The sequence below is a fragment of the Babylonia areolata genome, chromosome 18 (assembly GCF_041734735.1).
Source record: "Babylonia areolata isolate BAREFJ2019XMU chromosome 18, ASM4173473v1, whole genome shotgun sequence".
Lineage (NCBI taxonomy): Eukaryota > Metazoa > Mollusca > Gastropoda > Neogastropoda > Buccinidae > Babylonia > Babylonia areolata.
In genome coordinates this window covers 71,328,674-71,348,963 of record NC_134893.1, presented here as the reverse complement: position 1 = coordinate 71,348,963, position 20,290 = coordinate 71,328,674, and the positions used below count along the sequence as shown (strand labels likewise).

General features: G+C 45.4%; 1 protein-coding gene across 1 annotated transcript; it reads right to left on the bottom strand.

Moving 5' to 3' along the window:
• Window positions 1-1,645: 1,645 nt before the first annotated feature.
• LOC143292141 (uncharacterized) lies at window positions 1,646-17,512 on the bottom strand. Its single transcript, XM_076602328.1, has 6 exons — window positions 17,138-17,512; window positions 12,403-12,633; window positions 11,748-11,913; window positions 9,941-10,044; window positions 3,924-4,134; window positions 1,646-1,783 (listed from the first exon to the last, which is right to left on the bottom strand). Exons 1-6 carry the CDS (start codon window positions 17,476-17,478, stop codon window positions 1,670-1,672), a joined length of 1,167 nt encoding a protein of 388 aa, XP_076458443.1. The 5' UTR covers window positions 17,479-17,512; the 3' UTR covers window positions 1,646-1,669.
• Window positions 17,513-20,290: the final 2,778 nt, after the last annotated feature.

Here is a 20,290-nt window from a genome sequence, read left to right as displayed (position 1 = left end):
CTCACTAGATACCTTCATTTCCCAACCCTCCGTACTCAACTGTTATTAATGTGACAAATGATTTGAAGTTTCAGTTTCTCAAGGTGTCACTGCGTTCGGACAAATCCATATACGCAACACCACATCTGCTAGGCAGATGCCTGACAGCAGCATAACCCAACGCGCTTGTCAGGCCTTGAGTGCATGCTAATATATATATGTACCTATCTGCGTGGATTTCTTTTTACATATTTTTTTGCCAGAGAACAATCTCGTCGCCATGGGTTCTTTTTCAGTGCGCTAAGTGCAGTGCTGCACACGGGACCTCGGTTTATCGTCTCATCCGAAAGACTAGACGCTCAGTTTTGATTTCCAGTCAAACTTTGGAGAAAGGGCGAGAGCGGGATTCGAACCCACACCCTCACGGACTCTGTATTGACAGCTGAGCGTCTTAACCATTCTGCCACCTTCCTCCTTGTCAAAGAAACGTTGACTCACAATCACACCATTCATAAACATCAAGTCTAACAGCCACGCTGCCTCAGTGGTCTGAAACAAGATACAAGAATACTTAATCATGTCTAAAACAGAAAATGCTGACACTTTTGCTGACCAAAAAAAGTGACATATAGAACCCGAATTCCGACCACACTCAGAGACATTCCGACATGAACACCCATTCATGGTAAACATCATGCCCAGCACAGCAAAGGGCATATAACTCATGTCATGCAATGCCAAGTAATCATGACTGAATAAAACAGAAAATAAAGGTAAATAAACAGATTATATATAAACTAAGAAAATGCACACATTACCAATAAAACATGCACCCATTTCTTGGTTTTCACAAATATTTTCCTCAACCCAAAATAAAGCAATATCGACAAACATTCTGAACAAAGAACAATAATTATTATTCATATAACATTATGGTTTGATAAAGTTGATATAATGCTTGACTAAAAACACGAAAATTGCTGGTCTCGAAACAAAGTCAAACATCCAACGTGAAGTCATTCTCACTCAGAGAATGTGGAAGTCCTCCCAGGGAGTTCCACATTCTCACTCAGAGAATGTGGAAGTCCTCCCAGGGAGTTCCCACCCTCTCCAAATTACGTGTCATCATACATGGTAAATAAGCCTTTTCCCAGGCATTAGCATTAAAAAGATAAAATAAAAAAAAGATCATCACGTTTTTATCACAACTCTCTGTGTCTCTCTCCTTACCTCTGCAAAGCAACAGTTTCAAATGCATTCATTAGAAATTGCGCACACAGAAACAATAACAACAAAACTAAATAGATATGAGGAAAACAAGAGGAAGAAAACAATAAAACAAAGAAAAGAAAAAAACCAACAAAAAAAAAAACAACGGACAAGGAAAAATGAGGTGCTTTCTTTACATCAATACACACGCATGCAGACTTACGTGCATGCAGACACACATATGTGCATGCGCACACACACCACATACGCTTACACATATTGAAAAAAGAAATCATCATAAATTACGTAAATCTTCCCAAGAAAGAAAGACTATCACAAGGTTGGGGATGGAAAAAAAAAAAAATGGAAGGATAGAAGAGGAGGGGGGAGGGTGTGATGGGATTGGGTCCTGGGGGGGGCGGGAGGGTAGGGGCGGGGGAGTGAGGAGAGGGGAGGGGTTGACGCTATCACTCATCCCTCATCAATGAGCGGCCAGCCTTTGCTGTCGGCCCCACTTCATTCTCATCCAGGAGGCTGGTGGCATGCAGTGTACCGTGAACTCCCGGGAGTAAGGGCCCTGCTTCCGGCTGCGTCCCTGGTGGCACATGGGGCTTGGCTTTAGTACAGTGTGTTCTTGCGTTTGGTGTGTGAAGAATTTTGTTTGCTTGTTTGTTTTAATAGGAAGGAGAAGATTGATTGGTTGGGTAAAGAATCTGGTACGGTTAAGACCTGTTTACAATTCTGCCCAGTTAACGAAAAAACATGGAAAAAAACCCAACCCACCCAATACTGAATAATAATGAATAACAACAACATCAATTATAATAATGATAAGAATAACAATGATGATAATAATAATGACAGAATAAAAAAAAAAATAAATGAAGAAAAAAAAAATGCTGACACCAATGATGATAGTGACGACGAAGAAAAAGATAAATAACAACTGATCACGGGCGCCACAGCCGAGTGGTTTAAAGCCTTGAACTTTCCATCATCACCATCATCATCTCCTCCCCCTCCTCCTCCTCTTACTACTACTACTGCTTCATCGTCATTATCATCACTAGGGCAGCAGTCATGTATTTATTATTATCATTGGATTAAAGAAAAAAAAAAAAAAGCAGCAACAAAAAACAACAAACAAATGTATCATTATATCACTAGTATGTTGGCATACAGTCATTCGGATGAGACGATAAACCGAGGTCCCGTGTGCAGCATGCCCTTAGCGCACGTAAAAGAACCCACGGCAACAAAAGGGTTGTTCCCGGCAAAATTCTGTAGAAAAATCCACTTCTATAGGAAAAACATAAAAACTGCATGCAGGAAAAAAAAAAAAAAGGTGGCGCTGTAATGTAGTGACGCGCTCTCCCTGGGGAGAGCAGCCCGAATTTCACACAGAAAAATCTGTTGTGATAAAAAGAGAAATACAATACAATACAATACAATTATATTAAAACTACCTACTGATAGAAGAGTGTGTGTGTGAGAGAACGAAATTGTTTTAATGAACTTTGTTCATGGACCACAATTCAAAACCAGGGGACTGGGGGTGGGGGCATGGGAAGGGGTATTGTAACACTTGAACAGATGACACAATATCAAAATATTCATGGACTTGACATTAATTCTACTTAATTAGGTCTGAGTATATGATTTCTCCTTTTTGATCGCATGGAAAATAAATTTTGATACATGGAAATGTCTCTGCTTGTTGTTTGATCGGAGAAGTGAACTAAGAGACATGTTTAAACAGTCTTGAAGAAATTTTGTCCGTAAATCATTATATACAGAACAAACAAACAACAAATGGTATTCATCTTCTAGTTCACCTTGGCAAAAAGGACAATGCTTTAAAACATCATTTTCAGTGTACCTATTAACATTGTTATTTAAAGGAAGCACATTAAATCGGGCCTGAGACAACGCCACTCTGAAACAATATTCATCAGCATTTGTTATGTATTTTTCTTTTTCAAATACAACTTTGAATGATCTGTAGCATGAATATCTGTCTCTATCACTAATAGTACCCGACCATTCTTGAATGAAGATATCTATAAGTCTTTGCTTGAAAGTAATAAGAAATCCTTTCACATCACCAACACCCTGTTGCAACCACACAAAATTAAAACCTGTTGTACATAATATTTCTCTAACTTGAGAAGTCCAACACTGTTTTCCATTTAAATCTAATCCAAGCAACATCTGATAAGCCATGTAAGGCAATCTATTTTGATCCATCTGTAGTATTCTCAACCAGTACCTTATAACATTTAATAACGAGTTTATAAATAACGGATATCTACCAAGATCACCATAAACCACTTTGTTTGGTGTTTTCACTGGCACTCCCAAGAATCGCTTACATGCTAATAAATGAATTTTTTCTACATTCTCTAGTCTATTCATACCCCAAATTTCAGATCCATACAACAGAACAGGCTGTACCTTTACATCAAATATTGTGTGAGAGAGAGAGAGAGAGAGAGAGAGAGAGAGAGAGAGAGAGAAACAGACAGGCAGACAGAGAGAAAGACAGACAGATGAACAAATCTCTAAACCCTGACAAACCTTGTAGTTTAACAGCAGGTGCCTGTGGATGCCCAGCGCCCAGAGACAGACAGAGACAGAGAGGCAGATAGACAGACAGACACAGACAGAAAGAGAGACAGATAAACAAACAGAAACAAATTTAACCCCCCACCCCACCCCCCCTTACCCTGACCAACCTTGTAGTCAAACAGCGGGTGCCTGTGGCTGCCCAGCGCCCAGTGGATGGACTTGGCCGGAGACAGACTGCGGCTGTCCGGGGTGTGGGGGGCGGGGCTCAGGGCACTGCAGTCCGTCCGGGGGTCTGCTGGACACTGCTGCTGCTGATGTTGATGTTGATGATGCTGCTGTGAAAATACCACCACACCGCCTCCGACCTTCTCCAGCAAGCTGAAAAGAAAAAAAGTCATGTATTCTTCCTCTTCCTTCTTACCTCGTTCGCCTCCCGTTAGATGAGCAGCCCGGTGTCCTAGATGAAGGCTGCCGTCCGTCGCAGCTCCTCCAGGGTGCCGTACAGCTTGGCTTCCACTGCTGTCGGTGTTGGCCAGTACTTCCTCCTGGATGCTGCAAGCGTCGTACAGTCTTGAAGGATGTGGTCGGTTGTCACTGGTCCCTCACCACAAGGGCATTCTCCACTCTGTCCAGTGCCAGATTTTGTGTGCATGTGGTGGAGCAGGCGGTTGTGTCCAGTCCTCAGGCGGAAGATCTTGACCTGTTCCCGTCGTTCCAGCAAATGGTATCTGTCTTCTGGGTTATATTTGGGGTGCTGGAGGCGCCACTTTATTCCTTGCTGTGCCTTGATGATTGTCTTGATTTCATCGTATGACACCAGTTTGTTGGCCTGCTCCCTCTGTGCACCGTCTGTTGCAAGAGTCATGTATGAATGTTTGGGTGTGTGATAAGCCCAGCTGACGTGTCAAAGGGCATTTTTAGGTAGACCGCCGCCAGCGTCTTGCGCTCCCGACGGGCGCAATAGCCGAGTGGTTAAAGCATTGGACTTTCAATCTGAGGGTCCCGGGTTCGAATCTCGGTAACGGCGCCTGGTGGATGAAGGGTGGAGATTTTTTGTTTCCCGATCTCCCAAGTCAGCACATGTGCAGACCTGCCAGTGCCTGAACCCCCTTCGTGTGTATACGCACGCAGAAGAGCAAATACGCATGTTAAAGATCCTTTATTCCATGTCAGCGTTCAGTGGGTTATGGAAACAAGAACATACCCAGCATGCACACCCCCGCCTACATGGCGGGGTAAATGAAAAACAAAACAAAACCGGTTTATACACGTAAAATATTACAAGTTTGTTTGAGTGTGCATGCATGCGTGCCTGAAACCTGTGACTGAATGACAGGAAACGAATGATGAGCGCCCATTGGCAGCCGTCAGTCGGCTTTACCCAGGAAGGCAGCCTGTTGTATAAATGACCCCGTGTTTGTAAAGGGCTCAGAGCTTGGTCTCCAGCCGAGGCTAGGCGCTATATAAGTATCCATATCAATAACAATCAGGCATGCCACCAAGGCAGGAAAAAAAAAGAGGAAAATCAGACAACAAAAAATGCAGCTGAAATTGGAAAAAAAAAAAAAAAAGATTTTTTTTTCTGTGGACTGAACCCACAACAGTGTCAAAAATAAAAGACTAATTAATACAGACATGGATTTTCTCAATTAGTGTAACTGTTTACTCCCCCCCCCCCCCATCTTTAGAACGAGGCTTAACATGGTACAATCCCCCCCCACCCCACCCAAAAAAAAAAGGGTGGGGAGGGGGGGATCCGGGGGCATGCTCCTCCGGGGAAATTTGACATTTTGAACACGAATTAGCCATATATATATATAAAATCAGAGTAAGAACACATAACAACAAAACACATGGAATGGGCTTGCAAGGGTTGCTCCAACTGACTTTTTAGTGTCTATTGATTAGTATATATATAGTCTATATAGACACTAAAAACTCAGTTGGAGCAATCCTGGCAAGCCCATTCCATGTGTTAGAATTTACCTGGAAAAATTAGTATTGTTACTGTAAGGGGCAAACTGGGTGTGAGAAAAGCACACAGAACATTACAAAGAAACGCTGTTAGTATGATAATAAATGATCATGCATGAATTATAGCCTTACCGGACCACCAATCCACAGGTAAATTTATCCAACAGCAAAATGTCATTCAGCAAAGTTAAGTCATCCAAACAGGTCTGTCCCAGAAACAGGAAAACTTTTAGTTTTACTCTGGATGTAGTTGTAAAACAGGGGTTTTGCAGGAACATGGAGGAGGCATATGCACGTACAGGACACTCAAGATTTCTTTGAGAAGAAGGCTCGGATATCTGCTGATGCCTTCCTTTTTCTGTCCCGAGGCCTGGCTGCTATTGCATGCAGAATCCTTGGCAATGGACTGTGGAGAGTCTGGACCAGGTTGTGCAGAGCTTCGGGACTTACTGCCAGAGAGACAGACAACAAAATGGTTTGGTGTCCAAGCACTTTCTGGCAAACTCTTTCCATCCGTTCTTGTCCACATGATGCCAGGCAAATCCGACTCCTTGGAATGACTGCTCACTCTTGGTGAAATGATTCTGTGGAGGTACTGTCGTACATTGTGTCCTCCATAGGAAGGATAAATAGAAAAAATCGGTCTTTGCAAGACACTAGCAACAGCATGTAGTTGCCAGATCCCCATGTATGTTCCTGGAGTGAGAATGTGCAGCACCTCTTTTCTAAAAGTACTGCGAACAGCCTCTGAAGTCAGTTCTGTTGATGTATACTGGTCTGAGAACAAAGCATATGTTTTAAGATGATCTGCGGGTGAAGCAGTTGATCTCAAATTTTCTTCTGTGAGGTAGAAGTCTTCATGCGCAGTCAGTTCAACAGCAATTCTGAGGCGCATTTGAAAGTGATGTTCTTGGACTCCTGTTGCTAGCAGTGATGCGCATCGGGGGAGGCAGTTTCCATCTCCATAAATTTGAATGGGCACCAAACCTGGTGCATCGTCTGGCAGAAGTTCTTCAGATTCCTGGTCAGCTAGATAGTGTTTGAGTTTCTGAGAACTGAATGGAACTGGATACTGTTCAAGCATTTTTTTCTCCACTCTCACAGCCAGACTCTTGAACCGTGACTGTGGCCTTTTCTGCTTTTGCTGTAGTTTTTCTGAGGAATCCTTGCAACGGCTATCTTTGTTCTTAGAGTCCTCTGATGTCAACTGTGACTTCACAGACACCTTCGTTTCCATTTGCGATGGAGTAGCAGGGGCTCCCAACATTTCTCGCTTCTCCTCTGCTGCTGCTTTTTTGTCTTGGAGGTCAGCTTTATCCTCAGACCTTGCTGCTCTCATGGCCAAGACCACGTCTTTGTCTGGTGCCTGCGAGATTGGGTCATCCCTACCAAACATCTCAACTGCCGAAACTTTCCTGGTAGCCATATAGCATTTAACACTCTGATATGCAGAATATAACTCCATGCTAGTTCTGCTGCAGTGAGAATCCAGCAAGTCACCCATTGTACTGAAGTTTGCCTCCACAAGTGCACTGTGAAAGCATGTCAGCAAAGTCCTGGCAGCCTTCGAGAGAAGAGGGTATTTGTCCTCAAGGTCAATCCACCATTTGGTGACTGGGTCTGATGTTTGTAGGGGCAGGTCAGTGTCACTGTTGTAGGCTCGAACTTCAGTGATGAAGTCATCACACTGCACCTGTGATGGCAGAAAGTCAGGATGGTGGCACAGGGCATTCCCAGTAGCTGACAAGTGTTCTGACACTGGGGTCTAGGGCCTTACAAGTCTGCAAGACTTTGTTGTCAAGAGGAAGCTTCTGTTGCAAGTACTGTGCTAGAGTAATCAGGGATGCAGCTGCTTTCTGAAGGAACTCTTTTCTGATAGCTGGACTTGTAGTTTGGCACAATGCTCTTGTAGCCACTCCTATACTTATGCTAGAAACTGGCATTGCATTTTCAGTCACTAGGATTGTCTTCAGCTCAGCTGGTCTGCGGAGTTGTTGTGTCTCAGAAATGCATCTTGATGTGGTCTTCTGCTCCTCTACAAAGAAGGCTTCCGGTTTCACTATTTTCTCCAGAATTCTCTTGAGCAGCTCTTCCTGTTTTTTGTGAAGCATGTGTGTCACTGGTTCTTGTGCTTGGAACAGCTTCACATAGGAATTCAAGGGCGGTAACACTGATATGTAGAACTGCAAAATGAGAAGGGTCTCAGATCTTTTGTAAAACAGCTTGTTGATGATTTTTTCTTTTCTTTCTTTCCCATCTTTTGTGAAGGTGCGAAATTTTTTCGCCAGTGTTGACTGTATTTGCCTAACAGTCTTCTTATTGTTGTTGTTGTTATTAATTTAATATATAAATGAATGCCCCATGCGTTTACAATCAAATAAGATATATGAGCCGTTTTGAATGCACAACCACTTTTAACACTAAAACTATTGCTGAATCTGTGTTTGTACAGTGTGCACAATGGAATGGTTTAACTGTGATAAATTTTTTTGTGAACCCACAGTAAATTGTTCTGTTGTTGAGGGCTTTTGCTGTGAAAGATCTATTAGGTTCCCTTTTATCTGCCACACAAACTGATGTGTGCTGTTTGTCTTAAATTGTTGGAGGACTGTGTGTGTGTGTGCGTGTGTGTGTTCACTTCAGTTTTATGTCTTTCCACTAAAAGTGGAAACAAAACAAAAACAACAAAAAAAAGTGTGTGTGTGTGTGTGAATGTGTGAGTGTATGTGTGTGCGTGTATGGGAGGGGGGGGGAAGAGAGTGAGAGAGAGAAAGTGTGTGTGCGTGTGTGTGTGCGTGTGTATGTGTGTGTGATTATGTGCAAGTGTAGGTTTGTGTGTGAGTCTCGTTATGTAAACATATCAAATTCATGTACAAAAGACACTGAGTGTGTAAGAGTTGCGAGTTGGTGCCTTTGTGTGTGTATGGATATTTAAGTGCACGTGTGTACTGTTTGCTAGTTGAATCTATGTGTGTGTGTGTGCGTGTGTGCCGGCCAACTTCTCCCCTTCCCCCAGATCAAAAACACTGTAACCCACCAATAATTGAATATTTCTATTTAAAAATGAATAAATAGGCATTACCTGGAAGGCGTGATGCATTCCTGCAGGCAGCAAATATTTCCTGGTGTGTAGGTCGAGTCAAATGTTCGCGAATAGTGACGAACCCTCGACTGGAATATTTGATTTCGCTGTCGCACACAGTGCAGTACGCATAGCCATCTTTCTCGATCTTCCGTATCACCTCGCCAACTCGCTCATCTTCAACAGTTTTGTCCACCCATTCCCATCTCCATTTGTTCTTTGAATCTCGATCAAAAGATGTTTTAGCTGTCCGTTCAATGAAAACAGGCCTTGGCATTGACAATTTGTGTGAGTCGTTCACTGTAGCCTAGATCTACGTCGCTGTAGCCTAGAGTAAGCCGGTCAACAAACGAGACTTCCCGCGAAGCGGAAGTGAATTCTGGGATAGGCCTACTATGATAATCATTGATTGGAAACCGGTGCAGAGCCAAAAATGACCCCCGCCTTCCAGAATTTATTGAAATGTGTCGCTCCGCGGAAATCAAAGTTTCGTGCGGCGGAATCATCTTCACTGGCGGCGGATCGATATTTTGAACGGCTGATTTGTAATGAACCACGGCGATTTTCCGCCTAACGGCGGAAAAGTATCATGCTTTAACAATGTATTACAACCCGAGGGTCCCGGGTTCGATTCCCGGTCAACGGCGCCTTGTGGGTAAAGGGTGGAGATTTTTCTGATCTTCCAGGTCAACACATGCGCAGACCTGGTAGTGCCTAAACCGTCTTCGTGTGTACACGCATGCAGATGATTAAAATCAATACGCACACTAAACACCACGTTACCCAAGTCAGTGTTCGGTGGGTTGTGGAAACAAGGACATTCCCAGCATGCATTCCCCAATCCCTTGAAAATGGAATTTGACTGCCTACATGGCGGGGGGTAAACATGGTCATACACGTAGAAGCCCACTTGTGTATACAAATGAACGTGGGGGTCGCAGCCCACGAACGAAGAAGAAATAAATGGTAGACTGGGATTTTCATGGCATAATAATAATAATAATAATAATGATTTCAACCAGTTCATAATGACAGACTGTGGTTTATGGGTATTATTCATAACACATGCGTACATTGTTGCAATTTTGTCGGAGGAATGGGGGTGCGAAGGGTGGGGAGAGGTCTCACCTTCTGTACACTCTGACGTCATGGTCCTCTACATCACGGATGACGCCAGGCGTGACACTAGGGATGATGGCCGCGTTCCGGAACTTCGGCACGATCATGGCGCTCTGATAGTGCGTATGGAGAGAACAATCACAAGCATAGGATACTATGTAGATAGATATTAGACTGAATAACATGGCGTATCTTAACCCACATTGCGAACACAAACGCACATGCTCCTAGAAAAAAACAAACAAAAAAACCAACAGGTACGTGCAAAGGCACCATAATTACAGCGTGTACACAGGAGATATAATACTGGACATACACCACACATGTTGCAGTACAAACAACCAATCAAGGATGAACACATTCTTGTACAATAGACTAAAAGGATTAGCATTTTACACACATACGATGATGATGGAGTCTCCCGTCGGACCGACGGATGAGTAGGCAGGCAGGCTTATCTGTCTGTGTGTGTCCTCATATGGGAGAAGAGGCCGATTCTGGATGTGCAGCATTTCCCACAAGTGTTGCAAGGGAAAACGTCTCCAGAAGTTGAGCCCTGCTTCCTTCGCTCACGCTTCTCCTTAATGGCTAGCGTTCTCTTGTTTTCAAACGTCTTTATGCCACTAGAGCACAGCATCCTCCAGCGAGAGCGGTCAAGGGCATCAGTTTCCCTGGAAGCGATGTCTATGTCACAGGCTTTGAAGTTTGTCTTCAAGGTGTCCTTGAAGCGCTTGCAGGGTCTTCAGTTCGCGGTGGCCTTCCTTCAGCTGGCCATACAAAAGAATGTTCGGGATCCTGCTGACTGTCATGCGGACAACATGTCCTGTCCAGCGTAGCTGGCACTGGATCAGCAGGCTTTCGATGCTGGGCAGGCCGCTCCTCTCTAGGACCTGGAGGTTGGAGACCCTGTCTTGCCACTTTATGCCGAGGATCTTTTGTAGGCATCTCTAGTGAAACTGCTCATTCAAGTTGAATGTGACGGCGATACGGCGATACGTCGACCATGTTTCACAGCAGTACAACAAGGTGGTCAGCACAACAGCTCTGTAAGTTTTAATTTTGGTTCTGAGCCCGATGCCTTTGTTGTTCCACAGCCTTTTGTTGAGTCTGCCAAAGGCGGAGCTGGCCTTGGGGCGATGCGCAGCGGTCACTTCTGCATCAAGGGCTCCGTTGCTACATTGGGTGCCGCCCAGGTAGCAAAACTTGACTGACTTGATCTCAGTGTCATCGTCGATCTTTATTGCAGGTTGGGAGCGGGGGGGGGGGGGGGGGGGGACGAGGGGGAGCGAGGGGGGGGGGGGGTCGGGGGGGGGGGAGCAGGAGAGAGTAGGGGGGGGGGGGAGAGGCACTGGCGTTCTGTGAGCTAGCTGGTTGGTACATGAACTCGGTCTTGCTGAGGCTGATGGTGAGTCCAAAGCGCCTGCAGGAGGTTGAGAACCTGTCCATAATGAACTGCATGTCCTCATGGGTGTGTGCAGCAAGCGCACAGTCATCAGAGAAGAGAAACTCTCAACAGTACATCAAACACCCTGGACACACTCACAGACATACACACTCGCGCGAAACACACACACACACAGGCACTCAGACACACAAATACACTCGCGCACGTACATACACTCTCCTCTCTCTCTCTCTCTCTCTCTCTCTCTCTCTCTCACACACACACACACACACACACACACACACACACACACACACATCCATCAACCCATCCAGTTTAAGGATGCAGCTTCAGAATTAAAAAGAAAAAAACAAAAAAAAACAACCAACCAACCAGCAAAACAAACAAAACCACGACAACATCCTGACGTACCTGACGGTACAGCTGGGCTGCCGCCACCGTCCGGGAACCCACGCCTGGGGGAGCTCCCCCCGGGGAACCCTTGGCCCCTCCTCCCCCTCCCCCTGGGGTCAGCGGGTGGTGGTGGGAGGAGGTGCTGGTCAGGGCTTTGTGGATACTGGGGCCCAGCTCTGGCATTCTGTGTGTGTTGGTTAACACAACAACAGGTGTTTGTGCGAGAACACACAGACACACACAGGCATACACACACAACTATCTATCTACACACACACACACATATATATATACATACACACACACACACAGACATACACAAACGCACACACACACACACACACCCCTACACAGACACACACACACGTACACACACATGGCATGCACACACACATACGCATACACACAGACAGGCACATACACCAACACATACACACACACATATTCACACACACACACACATGCACACACACACACATGCACACACAAACACACACAGTGTCCTCTCTCTCTCTCACTCAAGAAATCACTCAGAGATCCAAGAGGCAAAGTGGCTTCTCTCTCTCTCCATTTTGTCTGTGTCTGTCTATCTCTGTCTCTCTCTCGCTCTTCTCTCTCTCTCCCTCTCTCTCTACCGCCCTCTCTCCCTCTCTCCACCCCCTCACTCTCTTACCTGACTTGATCCTCATACCCAAACCGCCCCCACACCTTGTCCTCCACAGCAACAGCAGCGGAGGGTGCAGTGTCTGGGGGCGGGGGGAGGGGGCTGTCCTCGATGCGGGTGGGGGTGAGGCGGGGGAGGCGGTAGGGGGTGGAGCACTTGTCAGGCTCCTCGGGACTCTCCGAGGGCAGCGCTCCGGACTTTGCCGAGTCCTGGGGGGTCCTGGGTTTGCTGGTGGCCACGCTGGGGACAACATTGGTATAATTATACAGTGTGTACTTAGTTACCATAGCCGAGTGGTTAAAGCGACGGACTTTCAATCTGAGGGTCCTGAGTTCGAATCTCGGTAACGGCGCCTGGTGTGTAAAGGGTGGAGATTTTTCGATCTCCCACGTCAACATATGTGCAGATCTGCTTGTGCCTGAACCCCCTTCGTGTGTATACGCACGCAGAAGTGCAAATACGCACGTTAAAGATCCTGTAGTCTATGTCAGCGGTCGGTGCGTTATGGAAACAAGAACATACCCAGCACGCACATCCCCAAAAACGGAGTATGGCTGCCTACATGGCGGGGGTAAAAACGGTCATACACGTAAAAGCCCACTTGTGTACTGTCACACACTCCAGAAATCTGGGCAAGCCCAAAAGTCAGGAGACGTGGACTTTTAGGGTCGACACCGCGCAACACACACTCCCAAGAAGGACGCAGAAATCCGTGTACGATTTTACAACTTTTATTCACACAATCACACACATATGGGTACAGGACCTACTTCCTAAGCTATCCCCAAGCCCAAACCCTCGCCCCCACCTAACTCCAAACCACCCCTCCTTAACCCACCTTTAACCCCCACCGGGACAAAATCATGAAACGAAAGAAAAACGAACCAAACACATACACACTTGCACATTCACTGCACAAGCGGCAACGTTCATTTAACTCATCTGTCACTCGTTGACGGACTGAAAAATCCCTGCTCCAGGCTGAGAGTCGAACGCTAACTACAATCTCTCCCTCGACGTCCAGCTCACCCACAGAGCACCCCACCAGATGAGTCCGGGAGGTCGCGGCAAGCAGGGCAGGCTGCGGTACAAACAAGCAAGCTGGGGACGGGGATAACCCCCTGTCAGTACCAGTCCATAACCGCATAACCCTATGCGCGTTGGGCGACCTAAGAAGCCACAGGTTGTGCTCTCATTCATCCAACAAGCACTCTAAGGCAAAATAATGAACAACCACTCGCACGACAACATGCATGCCTGGAAGTGAGGGGTCCGGAACCTGCCAGGGTACCGGCCGTCGCCCTACTTATACGGTGGCACAGGTCAACCCAAGACTCGAACCCCAAACCTTGTGCCGCGCATCCTGAAGCACGCTCCCACAGCGCTACGCTGCCAGAATCGAAGGCCCAATCAAGGTAACCTCCCTTGCACAAGCAGACATGTTGGAACAGAACATTCAAAAAGGAAAAATTATGATAGCGTCAGCACATGGCTGCCAAAGCCATTCGGATCACAAGCAGAGCAATTAAAGTGAACAAATCAATACACAAACTCTTCCAGTGCTCGGTCCATACAGGGAGAGAACTCAGTAACCTATTATTGCCACAATAGCTTACACGGAAAACACTATCTTCTGACACGCTGCTAACAGCGGCCACTTACGCAGGTTTAAGAACCTATCGAAACACAGTATTTCCCCCAACGTCTTCCTCACATTCCCGATACTAACATCAGCTTGTAAGCTTTACATATCCAACGTACACTCTGTCGAACAAATTACGGAGATTATACTATTCCCTCACACTTCCTCACGAGTGTATTAATATAAACTCAAACCCGTAACTCACGGAATGATAATTATAACACTGGACCATTACACGACAGTCTGTAATATCAGGTAATCGTAACAGTTTCATAAAGTGACCCCAGCCACTGTCCAACCCACAGACCTCCCCAAAGTGGAAAAGACAACTAAAGACACTCGAAACAGTTACCGCCTGATACAAGGTTACCTCACGACAGCTTGTGATGGGCGAAGGTGGTGACTTGGGTGGGACCTTCAGCCGGGCACTGCAGCCTCTGCTCACCGGCTTGCTAAAAATCAGGCAGAGGTTCTGGCTGGCCAAGAATTCCTCTCCATCAGCCTTCCGGGCCTCTGCCACAAGGTCCGCGCTCTCTGACGTCTCAGAGTCAAGTCACACCTAATCACAGTCAGCTGCAGCCAGGTAAACGGCAGGTGAGCGCGAGTTCTGCACTTGGCACGCTAACCGGCCAAAACACACATTGCACGCACTGCACTGCAGTTGCAGTCATGCCAATGTGACAAGAGCCCTCTCGCTCCTACAGAGCGGTGTGTGCACGTGCTGCACAACTCTTACACAGGTAAAACGAGTGTGCATACACACGCTTTTACCAAACCAAGAACATGTCAGAAAACATGATCTAGAGAAACTGGGATTCGAACTCCCAACCATCGGAACTAGCACCACTTTCACCGGCCACTGAGCCATACTAAATCGCTCGCACTTCCGCCTATACTTCCGCAGCAACGAAAGGTTGGGCTGATCCGTGACATGTACATACGAGTGTATATGAGAGTTGCAGCCCTCGAACGAAGAAGACGAAGACGACTTCAGACGCTTGCGAAATGGAAGAGACTGCAACTGTTCAGAACACTCATTCAGTCTTTCTCAACATTATCTCTCTCATATGTGTGTGTGTGTGTGTGTGTGTGTGTGTGTGTGTGTGTGTGTGATAGTCAGTAGTGTCCATCTATGACAATCAGAACAGCAGAAGAAGCAAATGCTGTTCCGACTATTTGGGCTAGGAACTGATTATAGTGGAGAGTGTCTTGTCCAAGTTATATCCCTACTCTCTCAGCCAGGAAGCTTTTAGGACACTCAGCGTTGGGATGGTTCCCAAAGGCAAACAAACTCGCCCCCAAGCCTGCAGCACTAAGAGTTAGCGCAACATTGCATCCTAGTTTGAAAGTTATAGTCCTTCGCAAAATACAAAGTTGTAAATGAATTCATTTTGCAGCGGAGAAACCACTGATCATACAGATGTTACTGTGCTGTTGGGCAAACTGTAAGCTCATGTCAATATCAATGGCAGGAAAGACCAAAGGGACATTTTGCCCCATTACTTACTGTGACGCCTGTCACAACCCATAACGGGTTGCCCATGAACCCCCCGCACCTTCCCAGACTAACTAACACCCCGACAACACAAAACACAGAGACATAGATAATTCAGCTCAATTCTTAACTCACTCAGTACGGCCAGTCCTCTCTTCTCCTCTACACAGACCCCTCGGATGTCCAGTGGGTGTCTGAATGACCCAACCTTTAGCTTCCGTCGTCAGAATTGTGGATTTCTTTGTCAACATTCACGTCTTCAGTATAAGAGCCTTCCGCTTGCAATATTTTGATGGTGGTAATTGGGGTGAAACGCTGTTAACGTCGTCTCTTTCGCCGTTCGTATGGAAAGAGTTAACTGTTGTGCACTTTGAATATCCTGGTCCAGACACACAAATTTAAACACTTAACTACAGCAACACTCTTTAGTTACACCATAGTAGCATGACCACGACACAGTAAGCTCTAGTAACGGCAGCACAGATCTACACGAAAACGAATGTCAGTTCACTTTAACCAAACTCAAACTCGCCCGTTGAAGGCCAGCGTCACTGAACTGCCTTTAGTCGTACGCCTGCAGAATCGGAGAGGGTGGAACGGGATGAGGGATTGTGGGTGAGGACGATGGAAAATATGGGGCTCGGGGAAAGGAGTGGAAGTGAGGGAGTTTGGAACGGACAGGGATGAAGTGGAATGATGATCACTGAAAAGGCGAATCCTGGAGTCCCGTCGGGGTGGCAGTCACGGGGAACCCACAGGAATAAATCACAGGGAACAAATCTGTCACCAGGAATCAGGCACACCACTGGCCCAGGAGAGAACACAGAACACAGACCCACACAGAGGCAGAAGGGGGTCACACAAAAATCGAACCCCACGACTGTCCAAGAGGGCACCCAACAGCTCGCTTGCTGGATCGGCGACCCTTCTCCTTCCAAAGCTCGGCACCAAAGGCAAAGCAAAACCTTTCCTTCTAAACGATGTTAACTCCGAACTCATCTCAAGAGTTCAGAGCGAGAAGGACTAAGGACATGTCAGACACACATCACAACAGATTCACGTGCTTCAGTTCGGAACAGAACTGAGCACACAAGAGAACGATAGAGCAAAAAGGTGGAGAGAGGAGGGAGAAAGGGAGAGGGGAAAGGAGAGGAGGTGAAGGGAGAGGGGAAGGGTAGAGGAGGGGAAGGGAGACGAACACACGCACAAATGAATGCCACGAGCCGTGACAGTCCAGCCGATTGCAGAAGACAGCCCGACTAAATAAAAAATCAAACACACACACACACTCTCTCTCTCTTATGTATGTATATATGTATGTATGTATGTATGTGTGTGTGTGTGCGTGTGTGTGTGTGTGTGTGTGTGTGTGTGTGTGTGTGTGTGTTTGTGTACAATCAGTCAGTCATACATGCAAACACATACCCACACACAGAGAAACAAACAAACGAACACATACACACACACGCGCGCGCGCACACACACACACACACAGACACACACACACACACACACACAAACAGACACACACACACACTCACAGACACAAACACACACACAGACACACACAGAGACACAGACACAAACAGACCCACACACACACTCACAGACTCTGCAGCACAGGACCCCTGTAGGTCGGGTGGGAACAGATCACTGGCTGAACCACGTGCTGGATGCTGGACGAGGCCAAAGTGGGCGTACCCATACCGGCCATACCCATACTGGACGTCCCTCCTCCTCCAGGGGATGATGCTACCACCGCATGTGAATGTCCGAAAGTTGGCGTCCCGGTATAAGAGGTTCCGAAAACAGGTGTCCCAACCTGAGGTGATCCCAAAGTGGGCGTCCCCGCGGCTTGTGCTGGTCCGAAAGTTGGTGTTCCAATACTGGGATGGGGGACAGAGGGTGTCCCCAGACCGACATGGGCTGGGAGATGAGCCGTCGCCATGCTGACTTCCAAGTTCTGTCTCTCTTCTTTTCTCTCAACCTCTCTCACTGTGTGTCTCTCTCTACACTGACATAGAAAGTGGAGAATCAGGAGCAGTCTGTCATCTGTTTCATGAATCTGTGTCTGGAGTGCTTGCAGCTCGCCAATCTGATGCACACATTTAGGTGAACGTTTAACGAGACTTCTCCTTCCTAGTGAGCTGGGCAGATATGATGGTCATGTCTGCGTGGACACTTCTCTTTTTATACAGAGTCTGATGTCTCAGAATGCAGTGGAATCGTTTTCTCCTTCTCCTGCTTCTTCTTCTATTTATTCTCCTTCCTGGTCAGCAGGGCATCTTTTTTGTCATGTCTGCGTGGGCATTTCTCTTTTGAAACAGAGTCTGATGTCTCAGAATGCAACAGTCGTCTTCTTCTTCTTCTCCTGCTTCTTCTTCTATTTCTTATTGTTTTTATTGTTCTTGTTCTCTTCAACTCCTCGTCCTTATTCTTTGTTTAAAAGTTTTGTTTGTTTGTCACGTGTGAATCCTGCGCGACCAATAATAACACAAATGCTACGTGACTGCCGATTTGGATTCTATCACGATCACCATCGTCGTCATCATCATCGAAACATATTCCCTGAAGACGACCCGTCACAGTTCTGTCTGTCATATGTCGTCAGTTTGGAGGCGGTGATCGATGGTGTGGTGTGAACGTATTCATACACTTATCAGTCCACTTGTTGACAATGATCGATGATTAGATGAATAGAAAATGATACACACCTTTTTATTTATTTATTTTTTTCTCTCAATGCCTGACTAAGCGCGTTGGGTTACGCTGCTGGTCAGGCATCTGCTTGGCAGATGTGGTGTAGCGTATATGGATTTGACCGAACGCAGTGACGCCTCCTTGAGCTACTGATACTGATACTGATGACTGGAAAATCAAACTGTATAATTATATTAATAGAATATGATATACTTACACACACTTACACTGCTGCTGAAACTGACTGAAGATAGGAAAATCGAACTGTATATGTGACTAGAATCTGATACACCTACACACACTTACAATGTTGCTCACACCAATCGATGATTAGAAAATCGAACTGTATATGTGACTAGAATCTGATACACCTACACACACTTACACAGTTGGTGACACTGATCAATGATTGGAAAATAAAATCGAACAGTAATTATGAATAGAATCTGATACACTTATACACACTTACACAGCTGCTGACACTGATCGAAGACTGGGAAATCGAACAGTATATACGAATAAAATCTGATACACCTACATACACATTTACACAGTTGCTGATACTGATCGATAATTCGAAAATCAAACTACATATATGAATAGAATCTGATACACTTACACACACACACTGTTGCTGACACTGATCGATGATTAGAAAAATCAAACTGTATAATCATATGAATAGAATCTGATACACTCTTACACACTTGCACAGTTGCTGACACTGATTGATGGAGGAAAAATCAATCTGTATATTGAGAATCTGAAACAATTAACACACACTTAGAATGTGACACAACACAACCACGGTGAAAGAGTTACGATCCTGACAACAGATTGCAGACGAACGAGACCTGTCGCAGGACGTATGGATACTGGTGGGAAGGCCAACGAACTGCACCTTGGATCATGGACGTGAGAGAGAGACAGAGAGAAAGGGAGAGAGGGGAGCGAGGGGGGAGAGAGAGGGGAGAGAGAGGGGGGAGAGACAGGCAGACGTAGACAGACAGACAGACAGAGAAACAGAGAGAGACATAGACAGAGAGAGAGACAGACAAAGAGACAGAGAGAGAGACAGAGACAGAGAGAGACAGAGAGACACGAACCGTGAAATCGCCTAATCCTGTATTAGCCGTATGTTCCGTGCCAAACGAAACAGTCATCTGTGTGTCGGGAAAGGACACAGCCGGACTAATCCTCGCTGGGTGGGGGAAAATAAATGAAACAAATTGCGTTAAGAAGTCAGGGACCGTCTATGATAAACAGTAGGACGAATAAACGTAGATGGAAAAAAATAAATAAAAGAGAGAGAGAAAAAAACATCAAAACAATGGCAACAATAAAAAAAAAGTACCCAAACTATAAGATAATAAGATTTTCGACTGATCAAAACAAAACCAAAGCACCAGACATACACACACACGCAGAGCAGACAAACTGATGAATTACGATGAAATAACTATGTAAAAAAAAATGTGGACGAAACAGTAATATAACGATTTTTTTTCTAAAAATAAAGAAACAAGTACGAATAGATGAACAAACGTTTTCTGCTGTCTTCTTTTTCCTTTTTTCAGCTTTCTGAGAGACGAAGAAGGAAGAGAAAAAGATGAAAATATTTGAAACTACAAAACGACAGTCTACTATGACTTTGTACTGAACTGCCAGTGAAGGAAATGATTTATTGATGGTCCACAGAATGATATATTCAACCATGCAAAATTTATCATTTTCTTTAGGATATCCGCAAAGTTAAGTATATGTAACCCAGCTACTAAAATATTCATTTAAACAAGAATTGAATGCTAAAAAAAAAATCAGCAAAAATCCTGTCTCTCTCTCAAACTATTGCCTGAGAAAGCATAAATCACGCGTGGATGGTATTTATCTATACAATCATGATTCACTGAATATGTTATTGGATTGTTTGTGTTGTCTGTTCCTTTAGGCATTCTCTCTTTCTTTCTTTTTTAAACATGCGAATTTTTTTTTATATATATACAATATTATCAAATGCATGTTACATTACAGAGAAGGAGAAGAAACAAAGGGAAGAAAAA